This window comes from Myotis daubentonii, chromosome 3 (genome assembly GCF_963259705.1).
Source record: "Myotis daubentonii chromosome 3, mMyoDau2.1, whole genome shotgun sequence".
Lineage (NCBI taxonomy): Eukaryota > Metazoa > Chordata > Mammalia > Chiroptera > Vespertilionidae > Myotis > Myotis daubentonii.
Window position 1 is genome coordinate 194,179,284 of NC_081842.1, and position 21,538 is coordinate 194,200,821.

The following is a 21,538-nucleotide window of genomic DNA, read 5'->3' on the forward strand; positions in this document are numbered from 1 at the left end:
AATCCTTTGAATGCCAGCATAAAAAGGAGGTGAACATGAGTAAGGACAGGCCGTCCAGGGCGGCCGGGCTGGCGACTGCAGGAAGGCTGGTTAGAGAGGACGAGGGCCTGGAACCTGCAGGGTGGATGTGCAAAGGAGGCAGGGAGCCGACATTCACTGCTAACTGAAAGCGGGTGAAGAAAGAATGATTTCATGGCAATTCCAAGGTTTTGCTTATGCTTGAAAAACAGAAAGCACACAAAGGAACGACTTGCCAAAGTTCAGCTGGGAGACTCCCCCCATTTCCGGGCGCCCTTTAAACTGCTAAACATTAATTCTGGTGCATTTTCCCCCTCAACTCCCACACAATGGTTACATTTTTTTAAAATTAATTTTTACTTGATGGTCACATCAGCTCTCCCCTTCACGTGGCCAATGCCCTTACTGAAGGCGACTCTCTTTGCTAAGGAGAGCTGAATTCCTCCTCCTGGAACCTCTGTATATCTCTGCATATTTGAGGATTCTCAAATTCTAGCCAAGGACCGACCGAGGTCACGCCATATATGGTACAATGGCCATACAATAAAGAGCATGTCCAGTCCCTCAGAAGTCGTCGGGTTGAGATCGGATTCCCTAACTTCCGCGGGGCCTCGGGTCCCTCCAGACGCCTGGAAAGCAGGTCTCCCGACGAGCTACCGCGCAGCGCGGACCAGCACGCACTCGGGCCCCCTCCCTCAAGGCCGGGTTCGTGAGTAGAATCCCATGTTCCGGGGCCCACTGGACCTCCAGGCGGCTCCGTGCAGGCCCAGGCGGCGGAGGCAGGAGGGGCTGGGGCCCGGCGAGGGCCCGGAGCAGCCAGGGATGTGCCCGTCTCCCCCTGGCTGCCCACCCTTCCAGGCTCTCCAGCTCCAGGAAAACAGAAAACGGGCTCTGTGGCCCCACCGCCCCTCCCGGATGTCTCCCATCCCCGGAAGCGCGCAGGCCCAGCGGCACCCCAGTTCCCTTTTCTCAGGACGGAGAAGGGGTCCGGGGGTCAATCAGCCTAGCGCCCATCACCCTCCTCCCGCAGCCCCCTCCCGGTGGCAGGGCCTGGCTTCCTGCCAAGCCCGCAGCGCCGCTCACCCGGAGTCGGAAGGCGCCGCTCGTTGCCGGGCAGGCCGGGCTGCTGAGGAGTCGGCGGTGGGGTCTGCATCTGAAGCGGCGGCGGCTCGGCGTCCGGGGGCCTGAGGCCCGGAGTGGAGCCGGGCAGCGGGGCGCAGCGCCGCCGCTTCGGGGAAACCGGGCTCAGCAGCGCCGCCTCGAACTCCATGGGCCGCTTCAACGTCGCCCCGCACGCCATGCCGCTGACGGGCCAGGGACCAGGAGCGGACGCGGCGGACTGCGGCCCAACCTCCGCCTGCTCAGCGGAGTTCCCGAGCCAAGCCGGCTCCAATGGCGCCTCCAGCACCCGGCAGCGGCACTGGCTCCGCCTCCTGTGACGTCACGGGCGTGCCCACCGCCAGGCCGGGGTGGGACGCCGGAAGAGGGCCGCTCTGGGAGGTCCGTCAGCCACGGTCCGCCGCCGTCGCCCCCTACCGAGCAAATGGAACGGCCTGGGCGGAGAACTTGGTCGCCAGGCAACGAAGGGAAGGCCCCCGCCTCCGCCCCTCCCCGGGTTCCAACGCCCACCCCCTCCCTCGCCGCCGCTCCCGGGTGGCCCTTTAGGGTTTCGCACCTGCGCGCACGGGCCTGGGGGAGGGGGAGCGGATCGCCAAGCTCGGAGGGTGTGTGGAGAGGCGTCGGGGTCGGCGTCTAGGGGTCCCGTAACCTCCCATCTAGTCCTTGCCCCGCGATAAAAGGAGAGGGTGATTTTTAAAAGTCCTCAAGGGCATGCCCCTGATTCCAGGAAGTGTCAGTTTAAACAGAACCCGAGGTCTGAGGATGGACTTCAGGAAGTCCACCAATCCCAGGAAACTGCACGATTTTGTGTCTGTGTGTATTTTAGGGTAGTTGACCCATACTTTCATCAGCTCCTCAGAGAGGTCTGTTACTCAAAATGGTCAAAGACAAACAGAAAACAACCAAAACTAGTTTAAACCGTTTAAGAATGGTGTCTGTTAAAAACTTCAGCGGGTAGCTGATTTGCCAGCTCAGGTCTCTGAATTCTTGACAGCAGGGCCCGCGGAAAAGTGCTTTGGATATTCTGGAATAATAAATGGATACCAGGAAGGTTCCACTTTCGGAAACCGTGCGCTTGTATATTACTAGGGAGCAGGTCCAAGGGATCTGTGATACAGAAAAGGTTGAACCGTTTTTATATTTACTCATATATGTTAAATAATGACAACGACCCCGGGATCTGTCTGCTTCGACATATCTCTGGGATTTTCCAGAACAATCTAAATTTTAGATACTCTCCTCCAATAGGTCATATGTCTGATCAATATGCTCCTGTATTTGAGTTGGAGAATATGAACATGCTACCTCAGTCCCATTTTTTGTCCCTTTCTGTTGCTTTTCTCTGAGTCCTCCCCAGTTAATCCAAATTTCATAAGGATCAAACATAGGTCAATTTCTTTTTTGCATTTATGTTTGACAAATAGCAGAAATAATTCTAAAATGACTGTGCATATTAGATGTTACATTTATTTTATCCTATCTCCTTTCCATAAGGACACAAAGAAGGGTAACGGTGGTCTAGAAAACTCGAAATGGAACATTAGGTCCAAAGAAAAAGATCAGCCCTAATTGGTTTGGCTCAGTGGATAGAGCTTCGGACTGCGGACTGAAGGGTCCCAGGTTTGATTCCGGTCAAGGGCATGTACCTTGGTTGCGGGCACATCCCCAGCAGGGGAGTGTGCAGGAGGCAGCTGATGGATGTTTCTCTCTCATCGATGTTTCTAACTCTCTATCCCTCTCCCCTCCTCTCTGTAAAAAATCAATAAAATATATATTTTTAAAAAGATCAAAATTATCCTAATAATTTAAAAATGACTGTGACAGCCCTAGCTGAATAGAGTATCCACCTGTGGACTGAAGGGTCATGTGTTAGATTCCACCCAGAGCACATGCCTGGGTTGCAGGATTCAATCCCAGTAGGGGGCGTGCAGGAGGCAGCCAATCAATGATTCTCTCTCTCATCATTGATGTTCCTCTTTTTCTCTCTCCCTCTCCTTTCCTCTCTGAAATCCATAAAAATATATTTTAAAAAAAGAAATGTTTTTCTTTAAAAAAATTACTGTGACTAAATTTGAAATTTAGTTCTCAGTTCCTGGTGCAGGGTAAGAATGAAAACACTGTACATGTTGAATAGATCTTGTCATCTGAAAGGAATCAGTTTATCAGAGGAGACAGACCATAGATTTTTTTTTTCTGTAGCACTAACTTCTAAAGGTAATTTCTCTTGTGACTTTATTAGGAATCAATGAATGATGTTATAAAGCAATCAAGATTTGAACAACATATGCAAAAGCAAAATTCATATGGATATTTCTTGTTATCCTATCTAATAATAGACAAACATGGTAATTGACCGTACCTTCGCTACGCCTCCATGGGCTAATCAGCGCGAATGCAAATTAACCGCCAACAAAGATGGCGGCTAATTTGCATACTGCAGGCAGATCCCGCTGCGCCGCCCCTCCTGGGGCTGGCGGCAGCACGATCCCCAGCCGCTGGCTGCCCCAGCAGGAGATCCTGGCCTGACATATGCAGGGCGGGGCGGGCGGCAGCACCCTGAGGGGGGCAGATGGGGCGGGTGGTAGTGCAATCCTGAGCCGACACCCGCCCCAGTGAGAGCCTGTTGTGTGTGGAGCGGGGCGGGCGGAGCAGGGCAGGGTGGGCGGCAGCGAGATCCCCAGCTGCCGCCCGCCCCATCCTGGGGTCCGGGCCTGCTGTGTGTGGCCCAGGGTGAGAGGCAGGGCGATCCCAGGCCTGCGTGTGTGGGGCGGGGTGGGTGGGGTGGGCGGCAGCACGATCTGACTGGCCACCCGACCCAGCGTGGGATATGGGCCTGCCGTCTGCGACCGAGGGAGATGGGGCAGACACTGCGGGATTGGGCCTGCCCTCTGCCACCAGGGGAGCGGGCCTAAGCCAGCAGGTGGTTATCTCCCTAGGGGTCCCAGACTGTGAGAGGGCACAGGTTGGGCTGAGGGACCTCCCTACTGCCAGTGCACAAATTATTGTGCACCAGGCTTCTAGTGTTTAATAAAAGCCAAGGACATAAAAAGCAACCTAGTGGTGGTTATTTTTTTTAAAGGGGTTTGTCTAATGTGGTCTGAGAGATTGCTTTCTTGTAGTCAAACTGGTTCAAAGTTAGAGCTTAGAAGGTTTTCATTTTTAATTTTTTAAATATGTTTTCATTGATTTCAGAGAGGAAGGAAGAGGGGGAGAGAGACAGAGAGATAGAAACATCAATGATGAGAATCATTGATCAGCTGCCTCCTGCACACCCCCCACTGAGGATTGAGCCTGCAACCCTGGCATGTGCTGGGACTGACCAGAATCAAACTGTGACCTCCTGGTTGGTGGGTCGATGCTCAACCATTGAGCAACACTGGCCAGGGGAGTTAGAAGGTTTTCAAAGTATGGCCCCTGGGTCATCATTCTAAATAGCACTTGTAGGTAGGGTTTTGCTAAATGCTTTGATAGTCATGCTCTTCTCTGTGAGCCTTTAAAAGTCTGAGCATGCCTTGTAATTTTAGTGTTTTAAAACAGGAAGTTATAATTTCTTTATAAATCTGGCTGTTCTTCAAAACCAGAAATTCCTTGAAAATAATATCAAGGCCTCATTCACTTATGTTTCCCCATCCTCCACACCGTGTTTGAGTGCAGTAGGGTTAGGCACAGAAGAAACATTGGTCAAATGAATACATGGTACTCCGAGTAATAATTTTCAAGACTGTTCTCTCTATCCCTGAAAGCTGATTGTCCACGTTGCTGAATGAGGGTGGATTCAGATGATTCAGAAACCAAGCAAGGAGGTGGCATATCCTGTTATAAGTTGCAGTTGACAGCAGCCCAGCCAGAGAGATGCCCTTGAGGGAAGCAGGTGGGCTGCTTTGAGGGCTGCTCACTGTGGTGTCTCCTTGTGAAGTCACCACAGTCCAGGTCTGCTTGACTTTGTATATCCAGACACTTGACCAGTCACATACATGCGTACACATGCACACATTGCTAAGTACCTTTCATGTGCCAGGCACACTTTCACGGTTGAGGATTCACGGTATGAAAAGAGACGTAGTTCTTGCCCTCCTAGGGCTTCCAATCTGTTAGAGATGACAGACATTTATCAAGTAATCGTAACAACTGTGCAACTACAAACTATGACAAGTACTCTGAAGGGGAAAAGACAGGGTATTACAGTGGTTGTCTTAACCTGACTCAGAGAGTAATGAAGACTTGAGCTGGGAGCTAACGAAGCAAATAGAGGGTGAGAACAAAAGTCAGTGATAGAAGAGACCATAATGTGTTTGAAGAATCAAAAAGACATCTAAAGTGGCTGTGTTCCCTGGCTGCTTTGGCTCAGTGGATAGAGCGTCGGCCTGAGGACTGAAGGGTCCTGGGTTCAGTTCTGGTCAAGGGCACATGCCTGGGTTGTGGGCTTGATCCCCAGTAGGGGTGCGCAGGCAGCTGATCAATGATTCTCATCGTTGATGTTTCTATCTCTCTCTGCCTCTCCCTTCTTCTCTGAAATCAATAAAAATATATTTAAAAAAATAAATAAATAAAGTGGCTGTGTTACAGAGCACGAGTGTAGAGTCACGGGAGAAAAAAACTGGCGAGGAAGGCAGGAGCCTGATCACTTAATACCCTGTAGGCTGGCAAGAGATTTTTTTACCTTTATCTTCAGAGCAGTGGGAAGTTACTCCAAGAGTAAAGGTGGAAACAAAAGAGCTTAAATATGATCAGATTTACACTTGAAAAGATTCCTGGCTGCCAAATAGAGAACAGGTTGGAGGTGAGCAGGGGTGGGTGGGGATCAGCAAAGCGGTTATGGTATCTGTCCGGATGCATGTCTTGTAGCATGAGTTTTATAATATGACAAGAAACCTCCTACCTCCTAGCACACACAGATTCTTTCACATCACCACTGGTGGGTGTTTTTATGATAGTTCACCCTATGAAAGCTCAGCAATAGGTCTGAAGTTCTGTCTATTTATGGTGATAGCAGTTGTTTGGCCCAGAGACATTGATGAGCTAAAGATGGGTCTGGGAATGAAAGGAAAGAGGGATATCATCTTCCAAAATCTTCCAGGATTCTTTGCCCAAAGTTTCCAAAAGAGTTGTCAATATTTGCTATCTCCTTTTGCCTACCTCCCATTACCTATCTGAAAAATCAGACAGACGGCAAAAAACCAGGACTACGGGCTTTATTAGAGGAGAAGCACCTGCCGGCTGCCTCGCAAGGGGAGGACAGCAGCTTGTGCAGGGGTGGGCACGCCTTTTGAGGGGCGGAATGGGAAGGGGTGGGGGCTTAGTGTACTCGGCGCACACTGATTGGTGGCTTACTGCATTGTCCATATAGGACAAGGGCTTAGGGTATTTGGCAGGTGTGGATTGGTAGTCCAATGTATAGTCCATATAAGGTACCTGGTTAGTCACTCAGGTATTTCTGGGCTGCAGGTTACATCATACCCCGCCCACCAGTTGGGGGAAGGGAGAATCTATGACTATCAATCACACTGGTCTGATTTCTGCCCCTCCCATTCCACTATAACAGGTAAAGTCACCAAAGATCTTCAAGCTACGGAGGGAAGTGAACTCACAACAGCCAAGTTTAGAAGATGAAATAACAGATGTCTGTGAGGGTTAGGTGTGGGGGTGAGAGAAATGAAAGACTCAAATATGAGTCTGAGGCTTCTGGCTTTCTTAGAGCCATTTCTGAGAGAGTTTTCATCAGACAAGGGCCAGGCGAGGGAGGGATATCGGAGCACAGTTTTGAACATATTGAGTTGCAGGCTCCTTTGCGGTGGTTCTCAACCTTCTGCCCTTTAAATGCAGTTCCTCGTGTTGTGACCCAACCATAAAATCATTTTCGTTGCTACTTCATAACTGTCATGTTGCTACTGTGATGAATCGTAATGTAAATATCTGAGATGCAGGATGGTCTTAGGCGACCCCTGTGAAAGGATCGTTCGACCGCCAAAGGGGTCGCGACCCACAGGTTGAGAAACGCTGCTTTAAAGTATCACCTGGGATTCTCAAATGGTGTGTGTGTGTGTGTGTGTGTGTGTGTGTGTGTGTGTGTGTGTGAATATGTAAGCCTGCAATTCGGGAGAAGTCTGGATTGGAGAAAAAAAAATTAGGAGAGTGATTGGTGTAGAAATGGTCATTGAAGTTGTATAGGCAGGTGGGATTATCTAAAGTAAGAATTCTTAGTCTTTTTGTGTGTGTGCTGTAAGTCCCTTCTCTGAATATTTTAAGTGTATAAGATAAAATACATATAATTATAAAGGAAATATCAGTTGTATACACACTCACATATAATATATTAAAAATATATAATATAATAACATTTCCAGTCTATCAATAGCAATTGGATATTCATATGATACTGATAGACTACATGGAAATATACATTAGGATATTCCAATTTATCTGAAACTGTATAATATAAGAGGTAAAAAAAAATGATTATTGAGTCTGCTGGTGTGGCTCTGCAGTTGAGCATCAACCTATGAAACCAGGAGGTCACAGGTTCCATTTCTGGTCAGGGCACATGCCTGGGCTGCAGTCTCAGTCCCCAGTAGGGGGTGTAAGGAGGCAGCTGATCAATGATTCTCATCATTGATGTCTATCTCTTATCCCTTCTCTCTGAAATAATAAAAATATATTTGAAAAAAGCACTATAGAATACAGCAAAAACTACAGTCACAGGAAATTTGATAGCCTTGGTGCCTTCATTATTGAAACTGAAATACTAAAAAACAACAACAAAAAAACCCATAAAATTAAAACTCACCTTAAGAAATTAGAAAAAGAATAAATAAACTAAAAGAGTAGGAAGAGATTAATAAAGATAAAGCTGAAAATAAACTAGAACACAAAAAAAATAGTGAAAATGCTTAATAAATTTGAAAACTTTTAAAAAAGAAAGATTTTTAAATTGAATTTTAGAGAGAGAGGAAGGGAGGAGAGAGAAAAACATCAATGTGTGAGAATGATACATCAATTGGCTGCCCTGCATGCCCCTGCCGGGGTTTGAGCCTAAAACCCAGGCATGTGCCCTGACCTGGAATTGAACCTGCCACCTTTTGGTGCACAGGATGATGCTCCAACCAACTGAGCCACAGTGACCAGGGCTGAAAGCTTTTTAAAAAGAATAAAGAAAAAGACAAAATATTTAAGAGTAGGAATGAGAAAGAAGACAATCATAGATACAGAAGTGATAAGAATTATAAAAAAACTAGAGGCCCAGTGCACAAAATGCATGCATTCAGGGGAGGGTTCCCTCAGCTTGTCCTGTGCCCTCTCGCAGTCAGGGAGCCCTCAGGGGATGTCTGACTGACGGCGTAGGCCCAGGGGGAACAGGCCTAAGCTTTCAGTCGGACATCCTTAGTGCTGCAGCAGAGGCAGGAGAGACTCCTGCCACTGCTGCTGCGCGCATCAGCCGCGAGCCCAGCTTTTGACTGAGCAGCACTCCCCCTGTGGGAGCACACTGACCACCAGGGGGCAGCTCCTGCATCGAGCGTCTGCCCCCTAGTGGTCAGTGTGCATAATAGCAACTGATCATTCCACCATTGGATCGATTTGCATATTAGCCTTAGCTACACTAATGAAAGAGAAACATGCAAATTGGAGTCACTCTGCTACGCTCACCAGCCAGTCAGAGTGACTATGCAAATTAACCCAACAAAGATGGCGGTTAATTTGCATACGCAGGCATGGAGCGAAGACTGAAGGCTCCCGCCAGAGTGAAGACTGAAGACTGAAGACTGAAGAGGCTTGGCTTCTCCTCTGCGGTCCCAGGTGCCGGAGGAAAACCGGTGCCGTCAGCCAGGTGAAGGAAGGCCTATTGCACGAATCTCTTTGTGCAATGGGCCTCTAGTATTATATAAGATACTACCTGAAACTTGATGGCAATGCATTTAAAAAGGTAGCAGAAATGGGTAATTTTTAGTTAGATTATAAATATACAGTTAATCAAAAAATAAAGGAAAACTATAATGTAGCAAAAAAAATCACACTATACAATAAAAGAGATTTGGGAGGTGATTAGAGATCCACCATTTACTAAAAGGATCAGAACCTGATGGTTTTGCAACTAAGATCCCTCTAACCTTTAAAGAACACACAAGTCCATTGTTATTTGATCTGCTGGTTCAAACAAAATTTGTGCCGGGAGCCGGTCCATCCTTGCTGTTTCAAGGGACCTGGCATATATGGCATATGGTTCTTAATATGTTTGCTCACCTTCTTGGCGCTGTGTTTTAACCAAGGTCACCTCTCCGAGAAAGGTTGAATCCCCAGGTAGGGATTTTCCCCTGAAGTTAGGGAGGGAATAAAACCCCTCAACTAAGTGCCAGGCGGGTAATTAATCCCTTTAACTACAAACAGTCATGCTTAAACTACATAATCTTTTCTCCCTGGAATGGAGATAAGAAACGCCCTAGCCTTTGTAATAGAAATTGACAGGATTAAAATCAACTGGTATAAATACGGATGTAACAAGACAATAAACAGCAGAGCCTCTCTGGAGATCAAGACCAGAACTTGGCTGGAGATCCTGGCTAGGCTGCTGATCAACTGAACGCTGTCTCCGTGTCATTCCTTCTTCGCCGACTCCGTCCACACCTTTGGGGACCCCTGGACCTGCTGGGGTTGGACCCCGGCAAATTTGGAAAGCTCTTTAACGCATTTTATAAAGCTGACATAACTTTAAAAGCAATCTTTAATAAAGATAGTTATAAAAAGGAACTATGGGCCATCTTTGTTAATAAAGAGAGAGACAAAAATTCCAAATAAAATATTAGCAAATGGAATTCAGCGCCCAAGAGTAACACACTGTGACCAAATTGGGTTATTTCAAACATAGGAGGGTGATTAGACTCTCAGGAAATGTATCAGTATAATTCATAAACTCCACAAATCAAAGAAAAGCCTGAAGATCAGTAGATGCTAAAAATAAAAATCTTAGAAGCTAGATGAGGGAATCTAACATACAACATGGTGATTTTATTTATTCATTAATTAATTTCATTGATTTCAGAGAGGAAGGGAGAGGAAGAAAGGGATAGAAACATCAATGATGAGAGAGAATCATTGATTGGTTGACTTCCACATGCCCCTCACCATGTCATGACTGGGAATCGAACAGTGACCTTCTGGTCATAGGTCAATGCTTAATCATTGAGCCACACTAGGTGGGCTACAACTTGGTGATTTTAGTTAATGATATTGTATTATATAACTGAAATTTTCTAAGAGAGTATATCTTAAGTGTTCTTAGCACACACACACACACACACACACACACACACACACAAAGGTAACTAAAATTAATGGATGTGTTAATTTGTTAATTAACTTGATTGTGATACTCATTTCATAATGTGTACATATATTAAATTATCACACTGTATTCATTAAAAATCATGTCATACAACCTAAATAAATACAATTTTTATTTGTCAATCATACCTCAATACAGCTGAGAAGAAAAAAAAGGCACTTTCCTTGCAAAGTATCTGTGTAAACCTCAGATGCTCAAAAAGTTTCAGTAAAATTTGAATATGTTTACATCATTTAAAGAGAAAAACATTTAAAAATGAAAGCATCTATTTTTCTTTTGTATCTATTTTTTAAAATGAAAGAAAATCTAGAAGACCATATGTACGACCTCGGTATAAAGTAGACCAAGACAGCAAACTCAGAAAAGAAAGAAGTACTTGACTTAATGAAACCATTTAAATAATTTTAAAATTGGGGGGTGGAAGGGGGTATGCAATGGAGAGAACACAAAGTTACTATTTTAAAAAAATAGCCGAAACCGGTTTGGCTCAGTGGATAGAGCGTTGGCTTGCGGACTGAAAGGTCCCAGGTTCGATTCCTGGCAAGGGCATGTACCTTGGTTGCGGGCACATCCCCAGTGGGAGATGTGCAGGAAGCAGCTGATCGATGTTTCTCTCACATCGGTGTTTCTAACTCTCTATCTCTCTCCCTTCCTCTCTGTAAAAAATTAATAAAGTGTATTTAAATATATATATATTTTTTATTGATTTCAGAGAGGAAGGGAGAAGGAGATAGAAACATCAATGATGAAATAGAATCATTGATGGGCTGCCTCCTGCACCCCCCATACTGGGGACTGAGCCTGCAAACTGGGCATGTGCTCTGACTGGGAATCGAATGATGACCTCTTGGTTCATAGGTCAAGGCTCAACCACTGAGCACACTAGTGGGGCACAAAGTTACTATTTATAACATAAGATGGATTCTTTCAAACTGATAAGAAGGGAACTGACAACCTAATAGAAAAATGGGTAAAGGACATGAAGAAGTAATTCACAGAACAAATCCGAACGAACAAGAAGTATATGACCCCAGCAATCGTAGCCCAGTGGTTGAACGTCAACCTATGAACCAGGAGGTCATGGTTCCATTCCCGGTCAGGGCACATGCTCAGGTTGCAGGCTTGATCCCCAGTATGTGGCGTGCAGGAGGCAGCCGACCAATGATTATCTCTCATCATTTAAATTTCTACCTCTCTTTCCCTCTCCCTTCCTCTCTGAAATCAATAAAAATATTTTTTTAAAAAAAGAAGCATATGAGAAATATGCAAGCTCACAAATAGCCCGGGAATGAAAACTAAAGGAACAATGAGATATCATTTTATACTTATCAGACTGTGAACTTTTAGAAAAATTCAGATAATATTTATTGCTGTGGGATTGCTGGAACAGCATTATTATATACTAGAGGCCCAATGCACGAAATTCGTACAAGGGGCTTGGCCCTCGCAGCCCCGGCTTTGTCCGGAAGGTTGTCTGGAAGGATGTCCGGAAGGTTGCTTGGCTGTCCGGTCTAATTAGAATATTACGCTTTTATTATTATAGATTGCTGTATATTAGTGCAGCCCTTTCAGAAAGCATTCCAGCAGTGTCTATTAAAAATAAAAACGTACCCTTTCATCTATAATCCCACTTCTGGGAAGACACCCAGAAAGCACTGCAATATATTTATATGGGTGTTTATTGCAGCATTGTTCACAGTGGCCAAACGCTGAGATTAAAGAGATCATTCATCATTCAAGCAGTGATCGAATAAAGTATGGTACATCTAAGGCAGCTATTAAAAAGAATGTATCAGAACTATGCAAATTCACATGGTAGGATTTTTTTTAAATGAAACTAAGGTATGGAAAATGTTTGTAATTGACTAAGATTGCACAGCTACTAAGGGTCAGGATTCAAAAAGTCTAGGTCCAGAGTCTACCAACTTAGCCACTATTCTTACTATGTGACTTTTTTTCTTAATCTTTAAATTCTTTATTAGTTAAGGAATTACAAATGTGTCCTCATTCCCCCCCATTAACCCCCATCCTCCCCCCCCACACACACTCATGCTCTCATCCCCCTGTTGTCCATGTCCATTGGTTTGCTTATATGCATGCATACAAGTCCTTTGGTTGATTTCTTCCTCTTACCCCCACCCTCCCCTACTTTCCCTCTGGGGATTAATAGTCTGATTGCTGTTTCTCTGTCTTTGGATCTGTCCCTGTTCATCAGTCTATGTTGTTCTCTATATTCCACAAATGAGTGAGATCATGTGGTATTTATCTTTCTCTGACTGGCTTATTTCACTTAGCATAATGCTCTCCAGTTCCATCCAAGCTGTTGCAAAAGGCAAGAGTTCCTTCTTTTGTACCGCAGCGTAGTATTCCATTGTGTAGATGTATCACAGTTTTCTAATCCACTCATCTGCTGATGGGCACTTAGGCTGTTTCAGATCTTTTTTTTTTTTTTTTAATATATTTTATTGATTTTCCACAGAGAGGAAGGGAGAGAGACAGAGAGTCAGAAACATCGATGAGAGAGAAACATCGATCAGCCGCCTCCTGCACACCCCCCAATGGGGATGTGCCCGCAACCCAGGTACATGCCCTTGACCGGAATCGAACCTGGGACCCTTCAGTCCGCAGGCCGATGCTCTATCCACTGAGCCAAACCGGTCTCGGCTGTTTCAGATCTTAGCTATGGTGAATTGTGCTGCTATGAACATAGGGGTGCATATGTCCTTTCTGATTGGTGTTTCTGGACTATGTGACTTTTGAAGTAGGGTTGCGTAGAAAGTTGGTAGAAGATGACAAATAAAAGAGAACACAGAACAAAGGGGGAATAATTAATTATCTGGTAGCAACTGTTCCTCACCCTCAAAGACAGCACAGCAGAAACCTCCCTTCAGCTTTCAGACTTCTTAGGCCACCAGAGGTCACTCCGGTTTCCTTTGTGGGGTTACAGGCCTGTGGAGTCTTGGCAACAGGCACCGCAGTGCTTTGGGTCTTCTTGCTGTCCTGCTCTGAGCTGCTCCTATGTCTCCTCTCTAGTGGTGTGGCTCTGACTGCCTCTGACGCTGGCTGCTGCCGGTGCAGCTACTACTATTCCTAAAGATAGGAGATAATGGAGACCTCTCTTCTCTCTGCCATAAGCAACCATGTGGGCTGGGAATCAGCCAGATGTGGGCTCAAACCCTAGCTCTGTTATTGACCCCTTTGTGTAAACCAAGGCAGGTCACAACCTCTCTGAGCTTAGTTTGCCCACCTGTAAAATGCACCTACATCACAGGTTAGCTATCAAAATTAACTGAGATACTGTACCTCGAATGCTTAGCACGGATCTTATTACTTATAAAGTCAGAACGTGTTTCTCAACGCAGGCACTTGTATTCAGCTAGTTTTTCTTTACTTTTCTTCTCGTTGTTGGCTATAAGACTCAATAAAGAAAGAAGTTGGGCAATGCGTTAATAAGGCTTCAGCCTTAAGTAATCCCTTCAGTCTTGTGTTTCCACTGAGACTCCTCAAAGCAAACACGTCTGATCTCATGGTACACGTGCTGTTCTTTGGTGGCAGAAGGCTCGCCTTAACCGGGGATCAAGCGCTGGAGGCAACCAATCCATATCTCTCTCTCTCTCTCTCTCTCTCTCTCTCTCTCTCTCTCTCACTCCCTCATCAATGCATATCTCTCTCTGTCTCTCCCTCTCCCTTCCACTCTCTCTAAAAACCAATGGGAAAATACCCTTCTGGAGGATTAACAACAACAAAAACAAACCCCCAAAGAATGTGTAAAAATGAAATGAAGTTCTCATTGTTGTCAGGTTGTCCTTGCCTGGTATTAGGTTCTCGAGGATGCTGCTCTCACTACTATTATGAAAAACATATTAGGGAGAAAACAAACGAACAAACAAAAAACATATATATATTGTCTTTGGGTTAATAAATAGGAAAGTGATAAAAGTCAATGATTCTAGGGAGGGAAACAGATTGGAGGACAGAGGCAGATAAAAGATTTACTTTTCATTGTGTGCTGGTGATGGTGTTTGCAATTTCTTTATAATGTGAATGTATTGCCTATTAAAAATATTTTTTAAAAATGTAGCATTCAGAGATGGAATAAGGTGACATGGGAGGCAGATAGGGTAGATAGATTGCTCAACATGTGCACCCTCCTGTCCTGCCTCCCTACACTCCCTAGTTGAGCTTTCCAGCCAAAACCACATTTCCTAGACCTCCTGTAGGTATGTCTCCAGATGTGTTTTCAGCTCCCCAGTGAGTTACGGGCCTTGCATCTGGAACTGAGCTAAGTGGGGGAGAAATGAGGCAGCATGTGAGGATTTAGGATGTCAAGGTTTCAGCACCAAAAGCTCTGTCTCTCCCTCCCCCTTCCACTCGCTCTTAAAATCAATGGGAAAATATCATTCTGTGAGGATTAGCAACAACAATAACAACAGTGGCTTCCTGTTCCCCAGATCTTGGCCAAGGTGGTGTGTTCTTGGAGCCAACAGTCTGGACAGTGGCTCCCTAATTTCCCAGAGGTAAGTCTTCCTGATGCTAGCCTGTGCCTGACAAGAATCAACCCTTATTCAGTCGCCAGCCTAAGTAGAGGTCACTACAATTGGTGAGACTTGTTTGCAGAAGGCGCTCCGAGGTATACTGGCACCAGTACACTGGCAGGGGTGGTCCTGAAGGTTAAGGGTATAGTGGACATTGGATATTTCTTTTGGGCTCTCAGCATTGGAACTCACCCCACCCCACCCCCCCACACACACACAGTCCTGTGTTCCACGAATTCCCTCGGGTTATGAATCTGAGATAAAGGGCCTATCATCCTCTACGAAGCTGGCAGTGCTAAATACTTCCTTTCTCATTTTGTTGCTGGGGCATCAGCATGTGGACTGGGCTCTGCCTGCCAGACACACCTACCTCAGAGCTAGCAAGACAGACTGGTTTCAGGAAGATCAATTCCGGGAAAAGCAGTGGCTGCAGGGGTGGTGATCAGGCCGGTATTCAATGCTAGTGAATCCTGGGGCCATTGACGCAAGCTGCGTGTCTAGAGCTTCCCAGCCATGGCAGCGATGCCCGCTCACCAGACCCGGCCAGCAACTCGACACAGGCTGTCTGTCACTGTGCAGCTCAGAATACGGTTCTTGTCGTCAGTTCTCCCGTTGATGCTATGCGCTAGCTAACATTTTCTTTTAATAAATATTTTGTTATTAAAAAAGAAATTCTCTGGTAGCTATTTAAGCAAGAGTTGGGAGTAGAAGGGACTGGAAGGTGTCAATGGCTTAAGGAAACCAAGTACCTGAGTCTTCAAGAGTCAGCAGTGTTGGGGCCTGAATAACAATGAACGGGTGGAACAGGTGGCTTGGCACACCGTTAGACTCAAGGGGGGTTTTGTTTGTTTGTGTTTTAGCTGAGACAGGTGTACTAAGGTGCCAGGCTCCCTGCAAGGATCTCGGTAGGAAAAAAGCAGAGGCCCTGAAGGGAAAGGAAGAAGCCTACTTTCCAAAACATACTTTTTATTACTGTACGAAAAGCACATCCGCCCTCCTTTGTTCTCCCCCACCCAGCCCCCAGGGAACTGTACGTGGTGTACAGGACTGCATGACCCAGGCTGCCGCCGCACATCCTGCCCACAGGCTGGGCTCTCTGCCCCAGGTCCTTTCAAGTGTCCAGGTTGCCAGGCTGGTTGCCTTGGCAGAGCTCGGCTTAGAGTAGGAGCGGGGCGCACCATACCTAGCTTTGCCCTCACTCTCAGGGCAGGAGCAAGAGAGCATTGCACCTCCCAAGAGGACCAGAGCAGGCCCTGCCCAGCCGATGAAGACGGCAGGACCAACCTCGTCCTTAGTATTCATGGGGACCAAAGGGTTATAAAAGCCTGTGATGATCTTATGGTCGTACCAGGAGCAAGCTATCAAAGCAGCCAGACCGGCCACGATGAAAATGGTGCCTCCGGTCATGGCTATACGGGCCTTTTTCACTTTGTCGTCTCCCCCACAGCGTGTGCACTTCATGTCCATCGTGGCCACGAACATGGCCATGAAGCCCAGCACGAGGGGCACCACCATGAGCGCTCTAGCGGCCTGAAAGGCCGCTGCGAGCAAAGGGAAGGAGGCCTTTCATTACTGGGAGGCAGCAACTTTCGGATCACCCCAGCCTTCGAGCCAGCGGCTGCCCAAGCTAACATATTTTTAATGATTTTTTTTTTCCTGCTTAAAACACCCAGGTTTGATTTTTGTTGCAGTTAAGAATCCTGGTGGATATATGTAAAGGAGACAAATCCTCCCACTTGGGTAGGGTTTTTGCCAGCAAGATTTGCAGTTTAAGAAACACACTTTGCATTAACAACGTATGGCAGCAAGTGATAGCATAGATTCACTGGTGCTATCATGCATTCTACTTGCATTCATCAGGTTCTCCAGATGTACTAGTACATATACATGTATATGACAGTTTGGCTCAAGCTGAAAAGTCCCACAATCTGCTGTCTATGAACTGGAGACTCGGGAAGCCTGGCAGTGTAATTCAGTCCAAGTCCAAAGGCTTTAGAACCAGGGTTGCTGATTAAATCCCAGCCGGAGTGCCAGAGAAGACCAGGTGAGACGTCCCAGCTCAAGCTGGCAGGAAGCAAAAGGGATGAATTCCTTCCTCCTCCACCTTTTGTCCCATTCAGGCCCTCAAGGGATTTGAGGAGGGATACTCACATTGGGGAAGGAATCTACTTTACTGATAACTTTATCCTTGGTGTACTTTCAAATTCCCTCCTTAATTTATCTCCGTGTGAAACATAATGACATTATATTTGACATTGGATAATAACAATTCTATGATCTTTATGGGTATGATTGTGCAGTTGCTTCTACTTGTTGGGATTTGTTTTCCCTGTGAGTCATGTTGCTTGCAGCTTCGTGGGAAATCTTGGTGGCGTGGCTTGAATTGCATGCTTCGAGAGAGAGTCTGGGTTTGTTTCTTCCAGGTGCCTATAGATCCTAACGCTCCAGAAACACTTTACATTTTCATCTTGGAGAACTTTGGGAGTGGAGGGGTCGGGTGGAGAATTCTCAGGAGAGGCAGTATTTTGTTTGTTTGTTTTTTGCTTTACTCTGACCCAAGGCTAAGACAAGACAGACCCACACCCCCACTATCTCCCTAGTTTGGCAGGCTTTTTTTTTTCCTTTTAAAAAAAAGTTTATCTACTGTCCACTGAGGATATTAGTGGTTTGGGGCTTGGGGAGGCTAAGCGTCCTCTTCTGATTTGACTGTCTGCTCTGTTCAGGCACAGGTTCCCTCACCGCCATGGCTCAGGAAAACACTGGTACTAGGTCACCAGGGAGCCAGGGATGCCCCCAGGGCAAGTAGGGCTCTCACAATTGCTTACTTGTGTTTTCTCCTACGGATTCCTTACATACCAGTCAAGGTCAGACATGCATTAAAAAAGATTATCTTCACATTTCATCGAGTTAATTTTTTAAAATAAAATTTTATTTGTTGATTTGAGAGAGAGAGAGAAACATCGATTTGTTGTTCCACTTATATATGCATTCATTGGTTGTGGCTTGTAAGTGCCCTGAGCGGGGGATTGAACATGCAACCTTGGCGTATTAGGACGATGTTCTAACCAACTGAGCTACCCAGCCAGGACTTTTTTTTTTTAAAGTTCTGCTATACTAGCTTTTCTGTGGATAGTTAGTATGTCTTTTTTCATAAACAGAATATCTTTTTGAAAATTCACATTTCAAATATATATAATGCTAAATCTCAGGAAAAAAGCTAATTTATTGAGATACATTTTCAGTGCATCTAACACATTTTGGAGAGAACTCAGCCGCCCATTCATTTTTTTGTTATTCATTTGTTTATTCATTATTGTTTGAACATGTATCTGGATTCTCTGGGGTGTGGGGGGGGAGGGGGGAGGAGAAACATGCAATTTCTGCTCTTCCAGGGAGTAATTTCTGCTCTTCTCAGGGTTATTTGTTTCCTCCTTCCTGGTATGGGGTATCCGCCCAGCACTTGGAGCGCCATGTTCAGCACTTGGGGAACACGCGCGAGGAAATCTGGAATATACAATGAGTAACTTGATGCAGCCTACATTATACTGCTGCCTATTGACTGGCCTGGCGCCCGGGGCTTTGGAACTGACTCACTGGCCACAGTCACTGCACCCCTCCCCTGATTCGTCTATACTTTCACCACCCCCTCGGACCGGGATTCAGACCAGGAGCTTGGCAGCCACAAGCTACAGAAACCCGTCCTGACACCTGCTGGTGGTCAGGGAGCCTTCACCTGCGGAAGGAGGGAACTTTGTCTACGCTTCCCACTTTGAAAGCTCAACAAACCTTTACTGTTTCACACTTTGTTTCTGATGTTGGAAGTAATTGTATGGATACACAGATGAAACAGAGGCAGTTACTGCTCTGGAGGAACTTATAATATCAGGGCATGCCCTTTCGCAGGGGAAGAGAGCGGGACATACTGATGATTTAAATACATTGGGTAGGTGTTGTGATGTGTGGGAAACAATAGGAAGTACATACTGGTCTCTGCCCCTAGTTCCTGGGGCAGAGCTCCCAAGACGCTTGTAATTTCTCACGTGGTAAGAGCACTAGGAGCATCTTGTGTTCTAAGGAGGCAACTCTGGCTGGGCACTGGTCAGCAGAAAGACCAAGCCATGATTCGAGTTTGGAGTTTTCAGCCCCACCCCCAGCTCTCTAGGGAGGTCATGCCTATGTGAAGGAGCCTCCGTAAAATCCCAGTCATGGGTTTGGAGAGCTCCCAGGTGAACACGCCCACATGGTGGGAGGGTGACACACCCCACTCCATGGGGACAGACGCTCCTGTGCTTGGGACCCTCCCAGACTTCTGCCTGTTCATCTGTATCCTTTACCGTATCATTTAATAAACTGGTAAGCGGGTGACCCCGAGGTCCCTGGGCACCTCTAGCAAATTCGCCGAACCCTGAGGGGAACATGGGAACCTCTGATTTGCCCTCAAGTTGGACAGAAGTGGAGAGAGAGGAAGGGAGAGGGACAGAGAGATAGAAACATTGATAGGACCATTGTCAGCTGCCTCCTGCATGCCCCCCACTGGGTACCGAGCCTGCAAACTAGGCATGTACCTTGACTGGGAATCGAACCAGTGACTTCTTGGTCCATGTGTGGACACTTAACCACTGGGCCACACCGGCCAGGGAAGTTTTTAGGGAAGGGAAATGAATTGGCCCTGAGGCAAATGTCCTTCTTCTCTGGTCCAATCACTGTGACCAATGCTGCTCACAGAATACATAGGTGACAGCCCAAGTCCCGAGGGGTGTGTGTGTGTGTGGGGAGGAGCTGTTCTCAGAGAAACGGGGCTGTGGTGAGCTGAAAGGGTACCTGGTCCTTGTCTTTCTGTGGCACCCAAACCTGAATCACACCTACCACCCTTCAGTGCTCTTTGAGCAGCTGAGAGGGGCCGGAGAAAAAAAGCCACACAAACATTTGTAGAAATTTTAATGGAAACATCCAAATCTGAAAAGACCCCTGAAGCCTCATGATGGGTGGGGAAGGGGATGTTAGGTGGGGGTAGCATTGCAGAGAGGACTGATTGGCTGGCCCTAAAGAAGCTTGACCTTGGGGAAGTCACCGCAGACCAGGGGCAGGCTCTGAATTTTGCAAGCTTACAAACATGAGCTGGTCGATATCTCAGAACCAATGTGATTTGTGGGTACTGATTCACATGAATGAGCTTTGTGAGCCACTGAGGTAGAGTTCCTAAATAAGGATTTATTAATTTACAGAAAATATCCATCAGCCCTCCTCAGATCTGTTCTGTAAATACCTTTTTTTTCCTTCAGTTTGAGACACAGTTTAATAATTATTTTAAAATTCACTTTAAGATAAACATTCTTTGCTTTTTCTTTGTCTGATGTTTCCTCCTGATTCCGTTCACATCACACTTTCCGAATCGGAATGCCCCTTAGGCGACGGCATGTCCTTCTCCAGGCCACACCTCGGGAGGCACACGATGTCCCATGTCCGTCGCCCTTATTGGTATTCGTTTTCCTCACCCAGTCCACGTGGTGTTTGGTTTCTCCACTCTGTAACTACCACTTCCCCCTACATTTACTGGGTCCTCGGACTTGCTTTTGGAACCAGCACTTTAGATTTTTTGCCATGTCCCCGGCAAGGTGAGGAACCACTCCAGGACTTGCAACACTACAAGTAATTGCTACTTCCCGTGAAGGGAGCGTTCATAATTGTAAATACCTTTTTGAACCCCACCTCAAGGCTACACTCTGTGCCGGGTGCTGGGGACACACAGACAATAGGACACAGGTGTTGTTCTCTAAGAGCTCCCTAACTTACGTGTGTCAGGCGTGGGCAGACACCTTCACTTTCTGAAATTACACAGCTTAGGGAGTCAAATCACAGGAGGAAGCATCTTGTTGCGGATAAAATGAGGACAAGGGAGGTTGGCTGGAGGGTGGGGATGGACGGTTGTACCTCTGACAGCCTGGGTCCAGGTGGATAGCAGGTAACAATGTGGTTATTGGCGTGGTTATTTACCTTGCAGGCCTCAGCGATCTAGCTGAAACTCTGTGTCCCTGGTTAAAAACCTTTCTGTAACTCTCCAGTACCTGTAGGATAAGGCCCAAGTCCTTTAGCAAAGCTCACAAAGCCCTCCCTGAGCTCCTTGCTGACGATTCAGACTTCTTCTTTTTAAATATATTTTATTGCCGAAACCGGTTTGGCTCAGTGGAGAGAGCGTCGGCCTGCAGACTGGAGGGTCCCGGGTTCGATTCTGGTCAAGGGCATGTACCTGGGTTGCGGGCACATCCCCAGTGGGAGATGTGCAGGAGGCAGCTGATCGATGTTTCTCTCTCATCGATGTTTCTAACTCTCTATCTCTCTCCCTTCCTCTCTGTAAAAAATCAATAAAAAAATATATTTTTATATATATATTCTCATCATTGATGTTTCTATCTCTCTCTCTCCTCCCTTCCTCTCTGAAACCAATAAAGAAATATATTAAAAACAAAACAAAACCCACCTTGTTATCTCCTCTAAGAGCTTTCCCAGAACCTCCCACAAGGATGAACCTCTG

The 21,538-nt window shown here is 46.3% G+C and overlaps 2 protein-coding genes across 6 annotated transcripts in view; both read right to left on the reverse strand.

Annotated features, from left to right (window-relative positions):
• AKIRIN1 (akirin 1) overlaps positions 1-1,446 on the reverse strand; it is a 35,013-nt gene extending 33,567 nt beyond the window's left edge. For 3 of the 5 annotated variants that reach the window (XR_009452010.1, XR_009452012.1, XR_009452011.1), the window contains exon 1: positions 1,102-1,446. Coding sequence is in view for 2 of the 5 variants with exons in the window: in XM_059690065.1 (XP_059546048.1) it covers positions 1,102-1,318 (217 nt within the window). In the remaining 3 variants the exon portion in view is untranslated. The remainder of the gene's footprint in view (positions 1-1,101) is intronic. The other 2 variants (XM_059690065.1, XM_059690067.1) reach the window with 2 other exon arrangements.
• Positions 1,447-15,738: 14,292 nt separating this feature from the next.
• Positions 15,739-16,584, reverse strand: LOC132229780 (claudin-7-like). The gene is made up of 2 exons (XM_059686239.1): positions 16,147-16,584; positions 15,739-15,786 (listed from the first exon to the last, which is right to left on the reverse strand). The coding sequence occupies exons 1-2, from the start codon at positions 16,519-16,521 to the stop codon at positions 15,739-15,741; spliced, it is 423 nt and encodes a 140-aa protein (XP_059542222.1). The 5' UTR covers positions 16,522-16,584.
• Positions 16,585-21,538: the final 4,954 nt, after the last annotated feature.